Genomic DNA, 24660 nt, shown 5'->3' on the forward strand with positions numbered 1-24660 from the left:
AAAAGCCCAAAACAATATTTTACATTCTAACAAGGAGAGACAGACAATAAAATAATAAGCATAAGTGAAAAAGCACATTGTAGAGTTTTTTTTTTTCTTAGAAAAGAGTGCATCAGATGGCTACTGCTATAGAACCACCTCAAAATGAAGTGACTCAAAGCAATAAATATTTGTTATTGCTTATAATAGCAAAGGGGGGTGGGAATGAGAGAGGCTAGGTTGCAACTTTAAGTAAGGAGGTCACCTCATTGAGAAGGTGACTGTGGTAAACAGACCCTTGGATGGCGCCCCTTTATCCACACCTCCCAATCATCCTGCCTTTGTACAATCCCCTTCCTTTGAGTGTGGACTGGTCTGGTGACTGCCTTCCTACAAGCAGAATATGGCAAAGGCAATGGGATGTCACTTCCAAGATCAGGTTACAAAGGTATGGTGTTTCCTGTCTTGCATGCCCTTGCTTGCTTGCTTGCTTGCTCTGATGGGACCTGGGTACTGTGCCATGAGCCCTTAGTTCAATAGCTCACAAGGAACTGAATCCTGCTAACAACCAGGCGAGCAAGTTGGGAGGTGGGTCCTGCCTCGGTGGAGCCTACAGATGAGATCTCAGCCCTGGTGCCACCTTGACTGCAGTGAATCCTTGGGGTGAAGGCCCTCGGCTCATTTGCACTTGAAATCCCGATGCACAGAAGCTATCAGATGTTTGCTGTTTTCAGCTGCTAAAATTTGGAGTCCTTTGTTACACAGCAATAGATAACTAATACAGCAACCTGAAGGACATGAGCTGTATGGCAGCCATCTCGGGGACAAGCATTCTAGGCTGAGGGCTCAGCCAGTGAAAAGGCCTAACAGAGAGACAGGACTGACGTGTAAGGAACGGCAAGGAGGCCACTGGATGGGAAGTGGATGAGGGCAAAAATAGGAGATGAGGAAAGAGGTGACTGGAGGCCAGATCATGTTGGGGGGCGGGTAGGAGGTTATTACAGGAACTTAGGCTTTTATCTGAGAGAAAGTGGGAGCTGTTGCAAAGAGTATGAGATAATACAAGTTTTTGAGAGATCTGGCATAGGTTTTTGAAAGATCACTCTGGCTCGTGTGGAAAATCAGCCATAAGGGATAAGGGGAGAAAGCAGGGGAAAAGATTAGGAGTTTATTGCAGTAAATTAGGTAAGAAATGATGGGCAGCTCAGATCAAGATGGCAGTGAGTAGAGTTATTTTATTTTATTTTATTTTTTGAGTAGAGTTATTATAACAGGGATGACTCTTGAGGTATTCTGAAGGTAGAACCACAGACTGGCTATGGAGTGTGAAGGAAAGGGAAAAAGCAAGGAAGATGTTATCATTTTTGCTTTGAGAAAGTAAGACTAAGATCCACCTAAGACTGTAGGTGGATCAGGTGCGGGAGATGGAAAGTCAGAACCTAACTTTAAATCATGTCAAAACTTGAGATATCTGTTATACATCAGAGAGAGTTCTTAAGTAGACAACTGGGTATACGAGCCTGGAGCGCAGGAGTGATGTTTAGGTCAGATATGTCAACACGGGAGTTGTCAGCACATAAACGGTACTTGAAAGTCCTGAGACTGGATGAGGTCACCGAGTACAGAGAGCGAGAGGAACCAGGAACTGTGGATTGCACACTCCAAGCATTCGGAAGTTAGGAAAGGGGGAAGGAGTCAGTAGAGGAATGTGGGCAGGAGCAGCCAGGGAGCTAGGGGGAAAGCCCAACTGGGGGGGGGGGTGTCTTGTAGACAAGTAGGGCAAGTGACCAGCTGCTGCTGCTGTGTTGGGATGGATACTGAGAACAGACCACTGGCTTTAGTAGGGTCATTGGAAATCTTTCCCGGAGCAGTTTCACTGGAGTCATGAGGCCTACACAGTGACTCAAGTCAGTGGGAGAAGAACCAATGCTAGTCCGAATATAATAAATCTTTCTAGTTTTGTTGCAAAAAAATAAAAAATAAAAAAACACCACCACCAACAACAAAAAAACCAAAAAACCAAAAACAAACCAAAGCCAATACACAAAACAAGCCCAGAAATAAGCTTGTTATCTGGTAAGGGGAATGAGATTAGGTTCTGCTTAAAGAAATGTTGAGGAAAGGGCAAAAATGTGATGATCTAGTGGGAGGAAGAATGGTCAGGCATTCTTATGTAGAATCTAGGGCTCAAGTAGGGGACCTGGCTTTGGGAAGAAATCCAGAGATATTGTTTATAGTTTCAGGAAAAAATTGTCATGATTTTCAAGTGAACAAAAATATTACTGGTGTCCTTTCTAGCACACTCTGGGTTCTCTACCCCGAGTCTTTGAGCTATTTTACAACTGATAGACCACTGATAGGAATGCAAATACTTCTTTTCATTTGGCATACAAATGAATTTTGTCTGATGGAGGTACAATTGCGTTCCCTCCCCTACTGTGTAGATGCTAGTTTTGCAACTAATAAGCAATTAATTTGCATCTATTACATTCATTTTGGCATGCCTCGTTATCCATTTATTTGTCTGTTAGGAATTCTTTGAACTGGTTCTAATATTTACTGGTTCCTTCATCCCTTAATGAGTTAAAATTATTGGCGCATGTTCATTTTATATTTGTACGAGAATCATGATTTTACATTTAAAAAAGGATCCTTCAATAATAGTAACAGGAGAAAGCATATGGAGGAACAGATGTCTTAGGTGGGTGGAGGAGGTGGTGGTGGTAACCTGTGGGGAGTTCTCTTCCAGTAGCTTCATTTTCCTGAGGACACACATGTAATACAGTCAGCAGAGTGGGAGAGTGAACGGACTAGAGGATTTTAGTATGATTGAGGCATTGAAGACCACTTGAAGTTAGTGGTCATGGATTTGAAGTGGGCTGTCTGTGGATTGTATTTCTCTAGCCACTGTTTAGTTGTGTGGGCACACACACGGGAAGAGTTCGATCTAACCAGGGCTGTGGCTTTGCTAAATTTGTAGGAAGAGGCAGTGTAAGAAGCAAGAGTTGAAGACATATATGAAGGAATGATCATAGTGATTTGCCTGGAATTTAAGCAGGGTAAAGAGATTAGAGAAGACTTATGGGCGAAGGACAATAAAAATGCCATGAGATTAATAGACTGGAGGTCTCAATAGGGTGGGAAGACGGTTGGAGTTGCAGTCCTAGAACAATGAGCTGGAAAGACAGGAGCTGGTGGTCAGAAAGCAAGCAAAATATTTTCTCTATGTGGGGCTGGAATTAGAGCACCTAAACCAACATTCTACTGTTTGAGGGTCACTCACCTGCTGTCCACCAAATTCCCGTTTTTGTAAGTGGATGCACAGATGTTCTGCACTGACTGCTTCATTCCCCCTTCTCCTAGTTTTATTCTCAAGATGATTCCATGAAATCGAATCTTGCTTTTTTCAGGAGTGAACAGAATCTGCACAGAGATAGGCAGCAGCTGGTCTCTAAGCTATGGAAGGTCGTGCAGTTGGAGCATGGCACAAAGGACACCAGGCACAAAGGGTGAGGTGGGGCTGGGATCTGGCCCGAGCACTGCCCATGGAGCTACAGAACCATCCCCAGCAGCCTTCTGTGCCCACAAAAGTTCATGCTCTGCTGCTATGGGGAAGTTCTGAGAGGTAGCTTGTCTAATTCCCAGAAAGGTGTGGTGTAGCCAAGGAGCCCTGATAAAAACTGCACACATGCTATGAAGTTTTACCAGAGGGCTAGACTCGAGGCAGCTTTGTCTTTCTGCCGAGAAATCTCTTGTGTTCTTTTGTCCCCTGCTTCAAGACTTGAGAATCTTTATCAAGGAAGAGACTTAATACTACACTTTCTCAATTGTATGCATAGAATGGCTCTTTGCAATTCAGTTTTTACTTGGGAGAATTAAATTTTGCTTTCCCTAAAATCAATACCTGGCTTTCTAGATCATCGGTATTTGAGAAATGTGATGAAGTACGTATAACATGAATTAGTTGTGGATCACTGCCAGGCCCCCCGTTTCTTGTCCCTTTATTAGAAAAATCTTAGGTTAGACTAATATATGTAATTTATGAAACCAGTTAAATGATTTTTTCCCCGATAAGCAATGTGAAAGGGTGGGCAGAAATTGCTTTAGACAGGTGTAAAAAATTTCTACTTGCTCATTTCCTATTTTAAGATCTTTATTTTTAAAAGATTTTATTTATTTATTCATGAAAGACACAGAGAGAGAGGCAGAGACACAGGCAGAGGGAGAAGCAGGCTCCCTAAGGGGAGTCCAATGCGGGACTTGATCCTAGGACCCGGGGATCATGACCTGAGCCAAAGGCAGACGCTCAACCACTGAGCCATCCAGGTGCCCCTAAGATCTTTAATATATTGGTTCACTTTGAGGTCCATTACTTATCAATGTCCTTGAATTCTCAGGTAGTCATACAAATATTTACAGTCTCCTTAAACTATTAAGTGTCATACAAATATCTAAAAAGGCCTCCCTCTTTTTTGGTAGGAATTCTAGCAATCATCCTTCTTCATGTTAAAAACGTAACATAGGACACAGCCCTCTGGAGACAAAATGATCCACGCTCACTGACAGCAAATGTTAGTATGGAGGATGAGCTATAACTTGGAGACTTAACAGAAGCAAAGGCTATTCTCAGCACACTTGTACAGTCAGTAGTTAGGCCAGGGAATGCTGTTGGGAGGTAGTCTGGTGTCATTTCCGCTAACTCAGTAGTAATAGAATGAAGGGTTGAGTCTTGGTGACTATGGTGGCAGGAAGATTAGGGGACTCCAGCGCCCAACCTATTTCTGGCTTTTCCCCAGGAGGGGTTTGCTCCCTGTCTGGGAGCACAGGACATTTTCATTACACACAGAGCAATGCCGCTCGCGATCTCACAAGCACAGCACAGTTCTCAACTATTCTCCATGGTTAAGCTTTCAACCAAGACCACTTTGTTCTGAACCCGTTTAAGGACATCCCTACTTCGTCTTCAGCCTCCACCTAAGAAGCACAGTGTTTGGGCAAGGAAGGGAGAGGGGAAGTAAAAGACATGGAAGCAAATGTGAGGGACAGTAGGGAACAGCAGGCTTGAGACAAGGGGACTGGGAACGCCTTCTAACCGCCCCTGATAGGGTTCCTCACAGGGGATATCGTCCTTTTACTTAAAAGTACAGTGAGATTCCAGAACATCACTCACATTCTTGACTAATGTAGGTATGAAAGGGCATGCTACAGCAAAATACATCTTTCCCCAAATAGTTTGCTATTAAAAATTATGTGGGCCATTTGTGTGGGAATTAAGCCCAGATGGCAACATGCTTTCCATTTCCGGTGTAGGAAGCTTTGAGTCCTGGTCCTGAGGATGGCAAACCTAAATGATGAATGAAATGAATACATCATTTATCTGCATAGACTGAGCAACCAAGTGGAGTGGGGTTTGGTGGATGGGAGAGGAAATGCTACAGCAGAATTATTTTTAAAACTTTAGAATGTGCTTTCATATACATATATTGAAAATCTGGATTAAGAAGAATCTCAGTTAACGGCTTTGGTTTACAACTCCAAGGGTGAGGATGGGAGAACATTCTTAGGCTGCACTTGATGATGTGTCTGATTAATGACAAGGTTCTTTCTCCCACAGCTAGGTGCATATTAGTGCAAAACTTTAGTAGACTATGACACCTGCACAAAAGCAATCAAGTTGATGCCCCAGTCACTAAACCAGGAAATCTTATGCTGCACAGTTGTACCATTTTTACTGCATTGCTCGGGCTTAGCATTAGTTTTCAAGTTGTTTTTCTTTTAAACCATGCAGTTATTTCCCTTTGATTTAATTATGTTTTTTTTCCTTTAACATAAACTTTTTTAGTGTAAACTTTATTCCCCAAAATCTTCAGATTCACTGCATTAAAATAGTTCGGTAGTTAAACTCAGGCAAAGCTTAATCCAGTTTGAATAACTGGATATGAATGAGGCTATAGCTCTATCCAGTCTGCAGCGAAGGTTGATTTATTCACTGAAGGCTCTTTACACATCGATATAAAAATATTTTATTTTCAGTTGCTTTCACTTTAAAGGTACTTCCTTGGAAGAGATGTCAAAAAAAGGTATTAAATAAAAGATTTCAAACCTCCTGTTAGCCTATGATTTGAGGGGGAAATGAGTGGAAACCACGATTGCTGGTTACATAACTGGAAATTTTGGTGGCCATATGTGAAAGTGTAAACTATCTCCAACAGACTCATTTTTCCCTGAATCTGTTGGTGTGAAATTATATATTGTTATTTTCAAACTCTTCTGCTTTTTATTGAAATACAACAGTTACTCAGCACCTACTATGTTGCTTATTATGTAGTCCCGCTCATTTGTCCCTAACAAAAACCAAGCCATGGATGGTCTTCTCCCCTCCTCTGGGGATGTGTGTGCATGTGTGAAGTGTCTATATATTCTTGGTACTTCCCTTTTGAGCCAGCTTGGAGAAGTCTCATCTACTGTTTAGCAGTGGGTTGGTTTTAATAAAGCCTCCGAAGGTAGACATGGCACTCCCAGGTCTGCCAGAAGTATTTCTTCTTTGAAGATTCATTTTCTTGAGCAGTATTGCTTTGTTCATTCAGTGAAGACTTGTGGGTATAAAAAAGGAGCACAGAGTTTCAAACCATCTGCAGGAACTGTACTTTGGTCCCTAGATGTTGTTGTCCTGAGGAAGTGAACCTGTCACCTGGCTTGCATTCTTCATGCAACACTGAGGTTATCTTAAAATAGGAATGGCAGGAAAGCTTTCCTATGCTTTGGATAGGAGACAAAATTGCTTTTGTAGAATTTGTGGCTGAGGAGAGCACACAGGGCCTGGCTGAAGAAAACATATGTCACCACGAGCCACCAAGTTAAGTTGTGGAATCCAAAGGTGACAGCCATGGAGATGTAGATCATCAGCTCTGCTAAGTAGTTAGGGGAAGAAACATATTCAAACCAGTCCCCAAAAGGGATTCGGTGGTTACAGTGGATGACCACTCCTGAAACAGAAACAGAAGACTTCCTGAACATAGAAGTTGTGGAAAGCAAGCTTACCACCTCGGGCCCCAAGTAATTTACAAAAACTCTGATTTAAAAAAAGATCACAGACCTGTGTGCAAACCCACTTCCTGTCACACTTCCACTGTCAACTGACTATGTGTTAAAAAGCTACAGGTTTAAATTATACCATCGACTGAAGATAAGCACAGAGGGAAGCCTGTTTCTCCACCAAGTCTCCTACCTAGTCATTAGAGCTCAGACTGCAGAGCCAGACAGCGTGAGTTCAAATCCTGACTCTACCACTTACATGTCATGGAACTCTGGAAAAGTTGTTTAACACCTCCATGCCTCAGTTTCCTCACCTGTATAGCGAGGAGGAGACTGTTCTCACCTCAAGTGAGTGCTGTGAAGCTATGTAAAGCACCAGGAACAGGGTTCGGCATAGCATAAGTACTTTATAAATGTTGAACAGTATTATACCATTTTTGATACTTCAAAAAAACTAATAAAAACTGTATCTGTGGCAAGTCAACATGAGCTAGCTAAAAAGTCAGGTTTTTTTGCTTTGGCTGGAATGACACTAACTCAGCATGATGATACGAATGCTCACATGCTGGTGAGGCCCATATCTGCAGTGCAGGCCCCCAAATACGGGCACAGAATAGAACCATAGAATGTCAGGGCTAGATGGCCACAGAAATCTTTCAGCAGAACGCTCTCATTTTACAAAGGGGAAGATCAAGACCCAGAGAGGTGTCTTATCAAAAATGAGTATTGGACAGCTTAGTCAATTAGTTTAGGGCAGGAAAGGAAAAGATAAACAGACACAATGAACTTCTGAGGGTTAAAATGCACATGCAGAGGTTCTAAAAGACATCTCACCTGCTTTATTTTTCCTGAGATTGCCAAGAATAACGTGGCACTTGTACTGATGGGCAGACGACCAGATAAACATCAGCATTCCGAGGATATGGAACCACCGAGCTTGCATCAAGAGATTTTTCCCTATCACATAGACTACAGAAAAAAAAAAAAAAAAAAAAAAAAAAGAATTAGCTTATCAGCCAACCTGCAAAATTTGAGAGGCTCAGGGAAGTATACAGCTCGTAGGACACAATTGTCCACTTATCCAGTTCCTCACGACTAGAAAATTATCCTGATATAATTTACCAAGTCTGGAGGGGAGAACCCTGTCCCTGTGGGCGAAGGGGTATGCTCTTTAGCCAGGGGCAGCTCCTACCACATGAACACATTCTCCTGCTCCCTCTTCAAATGCTTCAAGCACAGAGGTTGGCTCTGTGTCCTACTCCTGTGACACGCTCTTGCAAAGACTGCTTTGCATTTATATTTCTAAGCCTGGTTTTATGTCTTCTTTCTTATAGTCTACTGTCAGGAAAACACTCCTAAAGGAATCTCACCCTGAGTTGCCACCTTAAGCCACTCAGGGGGGACCCTGCATGCAGGACACTGACTTGACTGGCTCCGGCCAATGAAGAAAACCACTGGAAGTAAAGGCTCACAGCGGGACTTCGCAAAAGAGGAGAAATAATCACTGCAAGGTGAAAACCCAAACGGTTTCCCTTTCTGATTAGAAAGAGCCAGGATAGATTTAGTTCAGAAGTAGAAACACTCAAAGTATCTTCTTCCTCTTTCTTCTCCAGCTACCAAGACGACAGGAAGAAAGCAGGTCTTCTGAGGACTGGGGTCAGAAAACAAAGTAAGGACTTCCTTATGGTCAGCAGGAAGCAGTCAGGCTGCTTAGGAACTTGACTGAAGAAACAAAGTGTCCATTGACTGTGGACTGACTGAGGGGAAGAGCCTGAGGGTCTGGAACCGAGAGAGACCTTATGGAGCTGATTCAGGTCAGAGAACCAGGAATCCTGCTATTCCCTAGGGGCACTGCAGTAGGACTCAGGTGAGGACGGCTCATGACTAATAGGAGTCCACCAACCTGTGTTCATTTCTTTAAAAAAATTGCCCTATATAAACACTTTCCGATAGACCTTAATGTTTACTAGACTTACCATTTAATGGAATGGTTATATTTTTATAGGTTAATGATAAACAAAATATGAAAAATAGTTTTATATTGGAGGGCTATAAGAGCAAATCATTTTAGGATTAAAAACTGAAGCAAGTGTTTGAGCGTTCACGTCACTGCCAACTCACCCACTCTGATTCAGAGAAAAGTACCTCTGAGGGAAAGACTGCAAAGACTAAGTTGGAATTATAATGCAGACAAGGGGAGGCAGGTGGAAGGCTGAGAGTCCAATCTGTGTGGTATTTAATTCTTTATTTACTCTTTAATTACTGAGTGTCTACCGAGCCTGGCATCTTGCACAAGGGATAAAGCAGTGAGTAAGGCAAGATCTCAGGCCTCAGGAGGCCACATTCCAGTGGCAAGGGGCAGACAGAAACAAGTAGGCAAATCAATAACCGAGACAAGTTTAGGTAGAGATGGCATCCTGGGGAAAATAAAATACAGCAGTGTAATGGAGCGTGGTTGGAGGAAGACCTTCTAGACTTTGAAGATAAGGAGACGAGAAGGTCTGGGCAGCTTACAGATGTTCTTTCTCTTTCACAAGAACCCTCTGATATCAGGATGTGCCCCTAATTACAGATGAAGGTGCTGAGGCTGAGGGTGGCTAAGTAAGCCAGAATTCAGACCCAGGTGCCCCTGACTCCCAAGCCCAGGCTATTCCTGTCAGACTCTGCAGCTGGCAAATGTCCCAGTGTATTCTCTCTCAATGAATTCCAGAAGCCAGTTGTCCCCATATTGTCCCAAATGCCTGCAGAGGGACTTCTTGAGAGAGAAGCAGATGAAACAGAAGTTTCAGAAAGCAATGTCTAGAAAGTGATTTTTGTGGGTGTTTCAGCTGCCTCTTCTTGACTGTTTATATAGAAGGGAGGGCAAAAGCTGGGGTCAAGCTAGCAGGTGAAGCTCCAGAGGAGACATGGAATACCAACAGAGGCTAACACAGTGAAAGCTGGTGGGTTAGCCAAGTGCTTCGGAAAGCTCCTTTGGGTGGAAATCCTATTACCGTTCACCATGAATAACAGGTAAGCTCTTGATATGGGCTGCACGTGAAGGCCACAGCAGAGAGCTCAGGGAGGAAACACTGACCGGGCTAAATTCACTGGAACCAGATGGAGAGATGCTAGCTGAGTGGCTGAAGCCAATAAATAATTCATGAATTAAGAAAGATCATTTCTCAAGCCATGGAGGCCTTGGGTTGTGCTATAGCAACAGAGAGGATGTTCAAGGGGCTACTCTGAAGCTGAAATCAAACCTGAGGAGAAAGCACACTCCCCAAGTACTGGAAACATCTAGACTTTGGACTCTATTTACAAGGATGGCTAGGAAATGTGAAGACCTGAACTTAGAGAAAACAGTCATGACTGGTCTCCGTACAGCATCTGGGCAGAGGGATACCAAAGGCCCAGGGTGAGGTTAGCCTCAGCACTAAAATCTAACTTCAGTCACCCCAAACGACTTGAGTTCTGTGTAATAAGCATGCATGGGTTTTACAAAAATGACAGCCCTAATGTGTAAGATCTCCAGCCTCCCTCCCCACCCCACACACCCAAAACACACTTCATTTCCTCCACATGAACCAAGGTCATGGTCTTGCTTCCCTCTTCCTGGCTAGTGGAAGCTCAGAAACGTTCAGACACAATCCTGACTCACTACAGTACTCTTTTGTCCTCTCCGCTCAGGCTGCCTCCCTTGAAGGAAAGCTTTGTTATAATCAGAATAATCGTAGGAACTGAATGGCAACAAAATGGCTCTCTATTCCCTCTTCAAATCACTACTTTTCACCACTAGCCCTTCCTCCTTGGGTTTTCTGAGATTTAATCCTGCACCACCCTTCTGCTTTTACACCCGCACCCCAGGGAGACGGAGCCTTTGCTGGGGCAACTTTCTTTGCTGACCCTTTTTCTTGTTCTTGGGTGCTCCTTTGTTTCTTGTCCAACTGTTAACCATACTCCCTCTGTCTTCCCAGAGTAACTCCGCATGAGTTCACGGACTTCAATCCCACCAAGGGAGATCCACATCCCAATTCTTCATCCTTACACCAAGCCTCCTGAACACCTGGCACTTACTACCTTTACTATAGGCATTAGTGCTTAAGTTGGCATCTTTCAGGTTTTAGCAATTCTTTTAATAGTTAACATATATCCCCTCGGGCATGTTGACATTTTCTAACTACCAGTTGAGTTCAAACTCTTCAAATGAAAAGTGGGTTGGGCAGGTCTACTTTCAAACTTCTGTAATGCTTGGTGGACTGCTTTGCCTGAGAAGTACCTCATAGGCCCAGTGTGACTCAGCTAACAGAAGACCCCAAGGACCACTCACCGTTCCTGCCATCCATTGGCACTTGGCTCAGCACAGTTAGGCCGGTGAGGACATAGTAGACAAGTCCAAAACAGTACTGGACGACGTGAATCACAGCATTGGAGAAGACACTGACATACAGGCACTCGAAGAGCCTTCGCAAACTGTGTAGCCACAGAAATACTAACACTAAGAATGCAGACAGCGCCAGCTCACTCCCTATAATTCAGAATGCAACATGTTAGCACCTCTCCTTCCAGGATTAACCCAAAGTTAGATTTTTTTCCTCTGCTGTTAAACAGATTTTTTAAATAAGATTAGAGCTAGGAGAGGACCCTAAAAATCTAGCGTAACACTTTTTTTTTTTTTTAAGTCATGAGGAAGTGGGCCATGTGAAGTTAAGGAATTTGGCTAGTCACAAACTCAGGTTTCTGGACTCTCCATCATGTGAAAGCCTTCCGGTTACACGTATGTCACTGTGAAGGAGTCTGTGCACTCAGAACCTGCTATCTGTGGATCTCTGGTTCCTGGAACTAAAAGCCAGATGAAGATGGTCAGGAGAATGCTTGGATGACCTCTAACAACCTCAGCTGGTGGGATCCCTGAGTCAGGGAGACGAGACGCAGGCACGCCAAGAAGGGGAAAAGAGGACAGGAACAAAGACAGAGGGAATTATGCATTTCTTTCCATATTTTTTTTTTAAAAAAAGAGACAATTATATTTTCAGGGGACTGTGTGAGCCTTGAGATCTATCTTCCTACCTGTCTTTCATTCCCTTTACCAAAAGAATTTGGAAGTAATGCTGGTTTTTAAAATGACATAACACCTAGATGTTTTTTTAAATGAATGTCACATGCACACACACAGACACACACACACAAGAATACAGTGAGGATACAGCTTAACAGATTTTTACAAACTAAACCACGTATTCCACCCATATAATCAGCACCCAGGTCGTAGAAGCAGAACACAACTAGCACTCCCTTGTATTCCCCTCCAGGCACTGCCTCCCCACCCATGGGTAAGGCCTATCCAGACTTCTATCAGTACAGAATAGCTTTGGGTGTTTTTGTATTTTGCATATAGTAAATCCTAGTTTTAACTCCTTAGGAATAGGTTAAAACAAATATACAAATAAAACTCCTCACAACCAACCCTCCAAATACCAGAGCCCCAGTGAACCCCACAGTAAACAAAGGAAGAGATAGAGTTTTAGTGGGTGAAGTAGGATATGCTGAGGCCTCCTCCCCTTCCAAGTACAATCTGCATAGGTCTTCCCTTCTGGCTGTCATCGTTTGCAACAAGTCCCTCTGGTTATATAGGAAAGGACTGTTCCCACAGAGCCAGTGGTTTGGCTGGGGGAACAAAAGACAGAGATAGCACCAGAACAATCTGTTTCTAATTCTGCCCCTCACGCTCTCCCTGACATTGAGGCCACCTTATGGTTTTCACCTTCAAGTCCTAATTTTTAAAATTGTTCTGTGTATCCTTTATCCGAGGTAAAGTGAGGTGAATTTAAAGGCTAATAGTTTTCTGGTCAACAACTATGTACAGTCAATTTTATTATATAACTAAAGCTTACAGGATAACAAGCGTTTTTAACTGGCGATCAAAAAGTAATTATTTTATTTCTGGGGTTCTGAGACAGGACTTTGGTTCAACTATAGAAATGACAAATGTTTCAAGGCAAACCCGAGGGATCCTAAGAGCTTTTCCAATGAAGTGTATAAAGTGTATAAATTTATCGATAGTACTAAAAATATCACAGAGAGAACAGCCAGTCCTGTACACAGCACAGCACCCGCTGGGAGTCTGGGGCGAACAGCTGACTCTCAGTGTGCTGTGATCTCAGCACAGGGGTCTCACCCCTGTGGCCACCTAGCTAGCAACCATGCAGGACTCTTTCTTGCCCTCACCCTCCCCTTCCTGGGCCCACAGAGGAGCCCGGGGGTGGCTGTGAAATACCAGGAACAGCTTCCTGCAGGCAGAAAGACAGGAACAGGATGAAATGGTTCTAACTAGTCAGCAGAGTCATACCTTGGAACTGGGCAGCCCCGAGAATTCTGAGCAGACCATGAAGCCAGTTTGGAAAAGGCACTCCCAGGAACAGAGACTGAGTAAGGTGCCAAAGCAGGAAGCCATTCCACAGCACTGAGATGATGTAGAAATGAGAAAAATACCTGCAAGGTTAAACCAGTTTAGGCAGTTATCAGGAGGAGGTCCACTTTAAACATTGTGCAGGAAGAATATTTTTAGGCTCCCGATCCTCTTTCCTCCATTCCCAAAGTATAGTTTGGTTTTTTAATAGAACCTGAATCCTGCAGGCATTCAGACTTTTAAAATCTTTCAAATGATGGGACTGGTAAACTCATAGGTAAAAGAGGCCTCCTGAGGTTAACGGGAATGTGACTGACCTTGTTAAACCTAGATAGAGGGTCAATTAGCAATCTCTCTTATCTCTGGGTAACAGGGTTGGCTCAGGTTCCAACGTAGGGGGGACCAGACCCTGGCAAAGAGAACCTAGACTGTGCCAACTCAAGCCAAATGTGTGAAAGATTTCTAAATCCTGGGCAATGTTGCTGCAATAGCCATACAACTGTTACACAAGATTTGCAAAACCACAAGCTCTCAGGGTTGCCAGGAACCTTAAAGGTCTTCTGATTCAGTGTTTTCCTAAATTACTTTTATAATAACATGACAAATATTAACTCATAAAATGAGGTATCAACTCCTGATGGTTATAGCTCCCATCAAATACAGTGCCTATTTTGCAATCAATGCAGTTACAAATGAAAATACAAATAAAGCCAGGGCCAATGAAAATTGGAATTAGCAATGTTACTGTAATGTGAAAGAGGATGTTGGTTTACTGAGATGAAATCATCTACTATAGCACAAACGCTGAACACGGGTTCTTCTGAGGTCCCTTAACCTATACTTCTATTTTTCTTTAAGTCAACTCAAAATCCTTCTGACTCAGCAGGGTGTCTTCTTTGGTCTTCGACACATCACTTTGTATTAAACCACCTCCTTGTCTTATTAGTCACACAAAAGTAAATCGACGTCAGGGATTTTTTCTTCCAGATGATCTAGAATATGCTTGTACCAGAAGTGCCTGCAATCCAGTCTGACGAATACTGACCTAATCTGATCCTTCCATAGCAACTCACTTAATTCTCCCAACTACTATTACAAATTCTATCACTGGATCTGCCCCCGCTGAGCTAGCCTGTAGTTTTTTTTTTTTTTTAAAGATGTATTTATTTATGATAGAGATAGACACACAGAGAGAGAGAGGCAGAGACACAGGAGGAGGGAGAAGCAGGATCCATGCTGGGAGCCCGATGTGGGAATCGATCCCGGGACTCCAGGATCGCGCCCTGGGCCAAAGGCAAGCGCTAAACCGCTGAGCCACCCAGGGATCCCTAGCCTGTAGTTCCTGATTCCAATCTTCTATGGGCTCAAGAACTTAGTTTCCTCAGGAGTTCACCTGTGTCATTTCCAGTACCCCTCCCCCCCCACCTGGCCACTGGTTTTTGGTTGTCTTCCAGGGTCTTTCTTAAGACACACTTCCTAGAACTGAGCCCCGGTATGGTCTGAGCTACAGGAACAGAGCAGAATGTCAGCAGCACCTTGCTCTGGAGGCTTCCACACCGAGGGGAGGGGCCAACTTTTGAAAAGTATCTTCTGGGCCAGCCACTCTACCCACTTCATTTCTCCATAAATATTAGTGAGAACTTAGAACATGCTGGGCAACGTTCTAGGATCTGGGAACTCAGTGAACAGACCAGGTCTCTGCCTTGATGAAGTTTACCTTTCAGCATATTGTCCACAAATGAAATCCATTATGCTATGGATATCTAGCATAATGTCGGGTTAGGGGGCAGGGCAGGTGCAGAGGGGAGGCCATTCTGGATGGGTGGTCAAGGGTGGCCTATCTGGAAGCGACATTTGGCTAGAATGAATAAGCCCAGAGAAAGAATTTTCTAGGCAGAGGAAATGATAACCGCAAAGGCTCTGAGGAACAGTAAAGGACATCTGTGTGGGGAGGGCTAGGCGGTCATGTGGGAGAAGCAGATGCTATAGGGTCTTAAAAGGACACTGGCTTTTACGCAGTGTGTTGGGAGCCATTTGTGCAGAGCAACTTAAATAACATATTTTAAAGTCCTTCTGGCTGAGGACAAATTCTGGAGATTGACAGCGATGGCTGCACTGCAACGTCAATGTATTCAAAACTAATGAACTGTACATCTGATAAGGACTAAAAATTGCTAAGTGTTACGTATATGTTACCACACATGCACAAAGCACTGCTTTTTCATTTCACTCTTTTTAAAGTTAAAAAAAATCCTTCTGGTAAGTAGGCAGAAACAACTCTTTAAAGTTTATTTGGTTATCTTGTTATCTTCATGTGGCAGATGAGAAAACCAAGGCTTAGATGCTAAGTTAAGTGGCGGCACTAGCTCCAGACTCAGCCCGGATGACTCTGAAGTTAAAAGCACTGTTTTTTTTTAAGCGGGCTCCATGCGGGGCCCTGGAATCAAGACCAGAGCTGAGATCGGTATTCAGAAACTTAACCAACTGAGCCTCCCAGACGCCTCCACACTGCTGCCCTTCGAGTTCATGCAACCTAGACCTGCCTGAACCTGCTTTTCTGTCCCTATATTACTCCTGACAATTTATACCAACCTTAAAGTCAACCAATTGCTCAAATATGTTTGGGAGAAGTTGCTAAGCTACATCTTGCTATGTCCTACTTGTGCCCTGATGTTTCTGATTCACAGATTGCTGTTCTAATTCCTACATTTTACACATTCTACCTCGTTTTGCTTGCCTGATTTCCCTCTATAAGAAACATCTTTTGCTCCATAAAACTCTTGCTTTTTAAAAAGACCCAGCTTTAGTCTCAAACAACAGATCTAAGAACTCTACTCTTTTTGTTTTAGACATTCTCCCTCTTTTTCCTCCCTTGGCACTTTGCGTAACTGTAGCACTGTTTTCCAAGCCTGTGGGAAGAGGGAGAAGGTGATCTTTATGGTAACACAGGACTTGGCACCAAGCAAACACTCCCTTGATTCAATAAATATTTTAGTGCTTATTAGGAGCTAGGGACTGCTCTTGGTATCCGGCAATGAAAACAACAGAGGATTCCAGCCTTCCTGGCACTTATGCTCACACACACACACAAAAGTAAATTTATAGCATGCCAGCAGGTGGTAACTGTTATGGAGAAAATAAATGCCAGGAAGAGAAGGAATATGGGAGTCGGTAGAATGATACTTTTAAACAGGGTGGAGAGGTAACACCTCATTGGGAAGGTAATATGTGAGTAGAATTATAGGAAGTGAGGACAGAAACCACGTGGCTATGTGGGGGAAGAACTTTGTAGGTGGGGGGGGCAGGCAGTGCAAAGGCCTGTGAGGTGGGAAGGAAGGTTATAGAGAGGCCCACAAAACTGGAGTGGTACCACATGGGGGGGGTAACTATAGGGCAAAAGTCAGTGAGGTGGTAGGAACAAAACTAAAAGGATCTTGGGCTCTTCCTGTGAGTGAGTTGGAAGCCACTGGATGAATCTGAGCCAGGAGGCAGGATCTTATAATACATGTTTGCTGATAGCTAGAACTGATCCAAGGCGCCACTAGGGGGGTTATGGGGCTAAGGACGTGAACTAATGTTTACTGAATTCTGACTAGGTGCCTGGCCCGTGCTAAGTGCTTTAATGTCATGACCGCCTATATGACAAGGAGGTGCTATTATGTGAACACTCTACTCCATACCACTGCCTTTTGCCTGACCCATCATCGCAGCCTCTTATTCAGTCTTCTCCACACGATGGCTGGCAATCCTTTCAAGACCTGAACCACAGAATGCCATGCTTTCTTCCCCATCCTAAAGCCATCAATGGCTTTCCATACACTCAGAACAGAATCTTACCTCCACCAGGGCCCTGGTGAGCCAGCCCTGCCTCCCCCAGTGAACTCATCTCCTGTCCCACCCCTCCCTGACCATTCTCTCCAGTGTTGTCACTGCCACTGTCACGGCCATCCCCATTTTGTTCACGATCAAGTAATCCTGCTGGACTTTCTCTGAGGCACTTAATACAAAATTATCTTGTTTTGTAAGATTTGTTCACATATTTACTGCCTTATAAGAACCAAAGCTCCTGGCACACAAGTATCTATAAATGCGGATTCAATAATTGAAAGAGAAGGTATCTCATCCAAAGTTATTCTGAGTAAGCGGTTAATCAACAAACCAACTAAAACTAAACCCTTTTTTCCTTAAAATTCATTCAAAATATAGTGATCAAGGACCTTGTTATTTGTCAGGCACTGAACCAAGTGATAACAAGACAAATGTAAACTTATGGCCAGTTTTTAGTCTACAGCAGGGATTCTTTACATTTTTCTTCCATGGATTCCTTTGGTAGTCTGTTGAAGGGTACTGGCTACTTCTTAAAATGGTATCACAAAATACATAGAGATTACCAAGGAAACCAATTATATTGAAACATAGATAACATAATTACCAAAAAAGAAATTTGTGATATAGTAATATATGTGCTAAATTGCTGTTCTCAAATAACAAGATCCAGTGATTCATTCCTGTGGTGATGAAAATAATGTTCTGGGGTTTCTTCAATAATCTTTTTTTTTTTTTTTTTTAAATGTTTTATTTTTTATTTTTTTTTTTAATTTTTATTTATTTATGATAGTCACACACAGAGAGAGAGAGAGAGAGAGAGAGAGGCAGAGACACAAGCAGAGGGAGAAGCAGGCTCCATGCACCGGGAGCCCGACGTGGGATTCGATTCCGGGTCTCCAGGATCGCGGCCTGGGCCAAAGGCAGGCGCTAAACCGCTGCGCCACCCAGGGATCCCTCTTCAATAATCTTAATGTGATATTAAAAAAGTTGTTCCAAAAAAATAAAATAAATAAAAAAGTTGTCCCAATATTGCAAGTACTGCTAGTTCTATTGTGGTTTGTTGATTACATATATTATTAGGGAAATGCTGAATTTTGGCTAGAGGTGAGTGAAGATGTAATTTTTTTCTAATGGAGGTTTGCCTTGAATTCTGTCCACTGGACCTCTGGTTAGGACTGCTGAACCCTGGGGAGAAAAGTCTGGATGGCTTTTTTGCTACCAGAGCTTAATTCAACTGCAATGCTTTGATGCCATTTGGAAATTTAGAAGTACTTTTATAAACATCACACAAGTCAAGAGCATTGACTCATGTCGGAGATCACCTATTTATTTAGACTTTCTGGTAAGTCAATAATCTATGAAGCACAAGGAAAACAAGAAAAGCACCATCGCTTTAATTTAGGAAAAAAACGTTACCCAACATCGGTTGTAGAACTGAACAAGCCATGAACTGATTTAAGGTTATTCCTGTCTCCTTAGGAAAAAAAAAACACCCCAAACAAAATCACCTAAGCACCATTTTTAGATGCAGAAATGTGATTTACAGCTGTCTCTAAGCGTAAAAATCATGGGCTTATTTTCACTTTTAAGAGTATGATTGAATTTTGCACAAGTTAAAATATTTAAATATAGTAACTAGGCACATTTGGTCTTTTTTTTAATTGGCCTGGACTTGCTGTATCTTCTTCCAATACTCAAAGAAATGGTCTAAATTTTGAATAAACAAAACATCCCTTGGACATCATGGGAGGTTCTACTCTAGAATTCTGAAAGAAGACAAAGGTGTAAATTATGGGAGAAACTGCAACAAGCCCAAAGAGTAGTAAAGAATGAAGGAAAGCACCAAGTCTGTTCCTTAGTGGTCGTACCCTTGAGTATTAACAGCTGGGGTACGGGAGCCCGAGAAATGGTTGGCTGTGGGGAATGATTTGAATGGGTCTAATCTAGGGACACCAATACCTTTTTCAAAATTCAGAAAACAAGTTGTTAGAATTCACACTAAGAAATAATTTTTCTGGGACACCTGTGTGGCTCAGCGGCTGAGCACCTGCCTTCGGCCCAGGGCATGATCCTGGAGACCTGGGATCGAGTCCCACGTCGGGCTCCCTGCATGGAGCCTGCTTCTTCCTCTGCCTGTGTCTCTGCCTCTCTCTCTGTGTCTCTCATGAATAAATTAATAAAATCTTAAAAAAAACTTTTTTTTTTTCGGGACGCTTGTGTGGCTCAGCGGTTGAGCATCTGCCTTCCGCCCAGGGTGTGATCCTGGAGACTCGGGATGGAGTCCGATGTTGGGCTCCCTGCATGGAGCCTGCTTCTCCCTCCGCCTATGTCTCTGCCTCTCTTTATGTCTTTCATGAAAAAATAAAATCTTAAAAAGAATTTTTTTCCCTTCACTTTATCAATTAAAAAAGTGATAATCCGGGAGTGCCACTGCTATAAAGCAGAAAAGGATCAACCGGACTTGATTAAAAATTGACTAACCTGTGCTAAATACCTCTACCTCCTCCCAGGGCCTCATTCCCCTTCCTCCTCTCCTGGGTGACCCAGTTCTTCCTTCTCAGCGTCAACACCTGGCAACTGTTTCTCCAACAGACACAAGTGGGGGGGTTATCTCCGTTTCAGAAACCACATGACAGTCAGCCCACATTCTTGTCTGGGGACCTGGGACAGTCTCTGAGAGGTTCAAACGATAACCCCGGTGTTTTGACACATCAGAAACCTTTTCACATTCCTCTAGACTCCTTCCTACATACATGCATTTAGGTGCATTTTTTTAAAAAAAGATTTCATTTACTTATTCATGAGAGACACAGAGACACAGGCAGAGGGAGAAGCAGGCCCCATGCAGGGAGCCCGACGTGGGACTCGATCCCGGGTCTCCAGGATCACACCTTGGGCTGAAGGCGTTGCTAAACCGCTGGGCCACCCGGGCTGCCCGAGGTGCATCTTAAAGTCAGAAATGCTTCTCCCCAGACCGTCGAGAAGTGTTTGGCTGACTCTTCCCAGCTGTGTTCCGAATTCAAAGTAAAAGACAACAACGACAACAACAAAAACAAAGGCAAACTATAACACGTCTTTACGATTCCTGAAAGCAGCCTACTTTAAGCCCTAACGATTTAATCTTTCATCGAACTTGGTCGTGAAGTCTGTTGAAAGTCGGATAGAGCTGCGGGCTCAGGCTTGGGCCGCTGCGGGGGGGGGGGGGGGGGCGCCCAGGTGCGAGCGAGGAGGAGGGTCGGTCCCTAGCTCCTAATAAGCACTAAAATATTTATTGAATCAAGGGAGGCCCGCGGCTCGCCGCCTCCGCCGTCCTGACTTCGCGGGTCGGAGGGACAAATGGGGGAAACTGAGGCCTGCCTTCGCGTCCACAAGGGAGGGGCCTCCAGCTACATGATGCGCCCTACAGTGCGGGGAGGGGGGCGGGGGAAGAGTGGGGGCCCAAAGGCTTTAACCTGCCGCCCGGGGACCAGGCCTACAGTCGGAAGCGCTGCCATTGCCCCGAGGGAGACGCTCCGCGGGCCTCGGGCATCCCCCTTCCCCCCGCACCCCGCCCCGGTCCCCGACGCGGACGCCGCAGCGCCCCGAGGCCCGGCCCCGGCAGCGCCGCGCGGGGAGACCGCGCCCGCCTCTGCTGCCCCCTGCCGGCCGCCCCAGCCGCGCCCCGGGCTCTCCGCGCCTCGGCTTCCCGGGCTGCAGCCGGGGCGCGGTTACCTCTTGGGGACGTCAAAGACCCGGCAGGCGGCCGGGCGCGACGGCCCCTCGCGCTTGGTTTTCCCATAGCGGATCAGGTCCTGGAAAAGCGCGCAGGCCGGGAGCAGGCCGGGCGGCACGAGCTGCAGCAGCAGGGTCAGCAGGAAGGCGGCGGTCAGCGTGAGCCACAGGGCGCGCAGCGGCGTCAGCGCCCAGAGCTCGGCCCCGGCCCACGGAGCCATGGGCCCCGACCTCCCAGGACCCGGAGCCCCCGAGCTCCACCGGCCGCGCAGCCGCCGCCGCCGCCGCCGCCGCCACCCGCGCGCCGCACGCCGGGCTCCGCGGGGCGGGGCGTCGGGACGCAGCGGGGGCGGGGACGCGCGTGACCACGCCCACCGGGGGGCGGGGCCACGCTGGCGCCGGGCGGCGGCGCTGGGTTCCTAACCCGACTCCGGGACCCTGCGGCGGAACCCGGGAGCGGCCCAACCCTGCGATTCGAAGACCTGCCACCAAGCCTGCGCTGCTGCGGTACTGTCGGCGGAAAAGTGGAAACAACCCTGAACGCTTCACTTTACGGCGTTTAGTTTTTCTTTTTCTTTTTTAAAGATTCTATTTATTTGTTTATGAGAGAGAGAGAGAAGGGGGCAGAGACCCAGGCAGAGGGAGAAGCAGGCTCCCTGCAGGGAGCCCGATGGGGGACTCGATCCCGGGACCCCAGGATCACGCCCTGGGCTGAAGGCAGGTGCTGAACCGCTGAGCCACCCGGGGATCCCCCGACTCACAAACATTTTTTAAATTTTTTTTTATTTTTATTTTTTAATTGGAGTTCAGTTTGCCAACATACAGCATAGCACCCAGGGCTCATCCCGCCCAGTGTAGGGCGTTTAGTTAAATCCTGTTGCAACAACACGTCGTGGCATCAGTGCCCACGTTCACACGATAGTGATAAAGCCTAGGAACACGGAGCGCCCTTAAGGGTGATGACCCTAAAGATGACCCACGGGAGGGTCAGTGCAAAAAAGCTGACTCTCAAATACACGGCTGGGAGTGCAAACAAGGTCTGGGTGTATGTTGATGAGGAAGGCGGGTCGTCCCCCCAATGAAGGGTTGTATTAGGATGTTGGGAATGTGTGTAATTTACACATCTAAAGTAGAAAATCAAGGCAATTGCAAAGGACCCAAAAGTGAAAGTGCTAAAGGTCGTATTTTTAAAAATGGCATTCCTTTCCTTAGACTTGCACTCCCTAGAGGCAGCTTTTAACTCTACGTGATGACAGTGCTAGTAAGTGACTCATCAATTTTAAACTTTTTAAATTTTGACTTAGTTTAAGTCAGTAAAGTCAATTTAAGTATGGAGTTTTTCAGTTGCGGTAAATGAAAAGTTAACCCTTTGAGGTAATTTTTAAAAAGCCGTTAAAATGTTGGGGATCCCTGGGTGGCTCAGCGGTTCAGCGCCTGCCTTCCACCCAGGGCGTGATCCTGGGGACCTGGGATCGAGTCCCACGTCAGGCTCCCTGCATGGAGCCTGCTTCTCCCTCTGCCTGTGTCTCTGCCTCTCTCTCTCTCTGTGTCTCTCATGAATAAATAAAAATAAGATCTTTTAAAAAAAAGATAATTAAAAAAAACCTTTAAAATGTCAATTCTAAAAAAAGATTGTATGCCTCTTATATGATAGGCACTGTTTTGGACTGTGAGGACAGAGAGGTATATAGGACAATGCCACTGCCTTTTTGGAGCTTACTTTGTTGAGATTGGGTGGCAGGTGAGGGGCGAGAGGGGGAAGAGGCAGCTGGCTTATTGCGCTTAGCCCCAATGAGATGTCTTACATGTGTGTTGAATAAACATCAGGGAACTGGGGTGGGTAGGTTAAACAACCAAAGGATTGTTACAGTTTTGCTTCTTTGTGCAAGAATGCCTAAGGCTTTACCATGCCCTGAGAGCTATGTGATAAAGGATGGTCAAATTGGCCTTCTAGCTGGGACAATGAGCTCTTGTATGACCCAGAATCTCTTCGGCGGGAGTTACCCCTTCATTTCTCTTCATTGTTTTTAGGTTAACACCACAGAAATGCAGCTGGCCGTTCTAGGACTTCTTTCAGACAAACTACTTGCAGGCATTAGGCTACCTTGGTGAGAGAGATTCTCTTTTAATTATTTGACTTGAGAAAGTTTGCAAAACAAGATAGGTGTGTGTTTGTGTGTAATAAAATAGGAACGATTGAGGCTAGAGGGCAAAGTATCTCTTTCTCTGTTTTTGGTTCAGATTTTAATCAGAGTGCACAGTTCATATTCAGGCAAGCCCCCTTGTAGAGGGCAGTGGCTAAACAGGAAGTCACAAGTCAAACCCTACTGAGAGCATTTGTATATGTTTAAATCCTTCCTGGAGTGAATTATTTCAGAGGTGGAAAACCAGGCTAAAGAGAGAGAGAGAGAGATCATCACCAAAAAGTATAAGTCGGTTTTTATTTATCTTCATTGAAATTACCAACACTATATGATCAACAAATCTCTGGCTTTGCCTGCAGTAGATGACAGTGCCATTCTTCCAGTTGTTCAGGCCCAAAACTTTCAACTCAACCTTGATGCCTCTCTCTCTCACAGCCTAACTATAATTGGTCAGCAACTCCTCTTGGTTGTGCCTTCAAAACATGAAACCCAAATTCAGTCAATTCAATGAAACCTTTGGAGTCAATGCTTTATGAAAGACCCTAACCAGCTTAGTAAGTAAGGAAAAGAGGAAATTTCTAAGAACTGCAAAGTAAGAAACAAGCTGTCATTATTTGAAGATAATAAGAAACTCCAATAAAGTCTACAGACAAGATATTAGAACTAATTGGAGAATTCGGAAAGGTTGCTGGATACAAAGATCAATTTATAAATATCGATCATTTTATTTCCCAGCAAACAAAGAAGGTAATTGTTTTAGAGATATGATTTTAAATGGCATAACATTTTATGTGTTTAGGACTAAATCCCATAAAAGATGTGTAAGTCTTTTTCAAAGAAAATAAAATCAAACTGGTATTAAAAAAGACATATCTAAAATGAGAGCTATACCGAGATGACAGATTGGTTAGGATGACAGTCAGTTCTTCCCAGACTGGTTTATAGAATAAATGTAATCCTGATTAAATTCCAACTTTTTGTGGAATTTAATAACCCGATTCTAAAATTTATATGGAAGGAGTGCCTGGGTGGCTCAGTCAGTTGAGGATTAGACTCTTGACTTCAGCTCAGGTCATGATCTCAGGGTTGTGAGACTGAGCCCTGCATTGGAATCCATGCTCAGTGGGGTGTCTGCTTGAGATTCTCTTCCTCTTCTTCTGCCGCTCTCCCTGTTCTCACTCTCTCTCTCTCTCTGAAATAAATAAATCTTTAAAAAAATAAAAAAGTAAAATTTATATGGAAGTAGGAAAGGCTGAAGATGGCCAATGCACTCTTGAAGTTGAAGGAGATTGGAGGGTTTATTCTATGACACATCAAGGCTAACACAGAGCTGTAGTAATGATGTCAGTGTGGAATGAAAGTAGGGATAGACAATAGACAGTGGAGCATGGTGGAGAGCCCAGAAACAAATCCCCATATGTACAAACACTTGATGTATGATTGAGGTTGTGTGATACATCAGTGGGGAAAGGATGTACTTTGTAAGTGAGGCTAGGACAGATGAATAAATCTCTGGAGATAGACATGAGTGGTGACGGAAGAGAGAGAAAGAAATGGGATCCCTTCCTTACTCCA

At 44.4% G+C, this 24660-nt stretch overlaps 1 protein-coding gene across 1 annotated transcript; it reads right to left on the reverse strand.

Annotated features, from left to right (window-relative positions):
- Positions 1–5731: 5731 nt before the first annotated feature.
- On the reverse strand, positions 5732–21246 carry SRD5A3 (steroid 5 alpha-reductase 3). The gene is made up of 5 exons (XM_055341232.1): positions 20942–21246; positions 13343–13485; positions 11324–11521; positions 7849–7983; positions 5732–6965 (listed from the first exon to the last, which is right to left on the reverse strand). The coding sequence occupies exons 1-5, from the start codon at positions 21160–21162 to the stop codon at positions 6706–6708; spliced, it is 957 nt and encodes a 318-aa protein (XP_055197207.1). The 5' UTR covers positions 21163–21246; the 3' UTR covers positions 5732–6705.
- Positions 21247–24660: the final 3414 nt, after the last annotated feature.

The sequence above is a fragment of the Nyctereutes procyonoides genome, unplaced genomic scaffold, assembly GCF_905146905.1.
Source record: "Nyctereutes procyonoides isolate TBG_1078 unplaced genomic scaffold, NYPRO_anot_genome, whole genome shotgun sequence".
Taxonomy (NCBI): domain Eukaryota; kingdom Metazoa; phylum Chordata; class Mammalia; order Carnivora; family Canidae; genus Nyctereutes; species Nyctereutes procyonoides.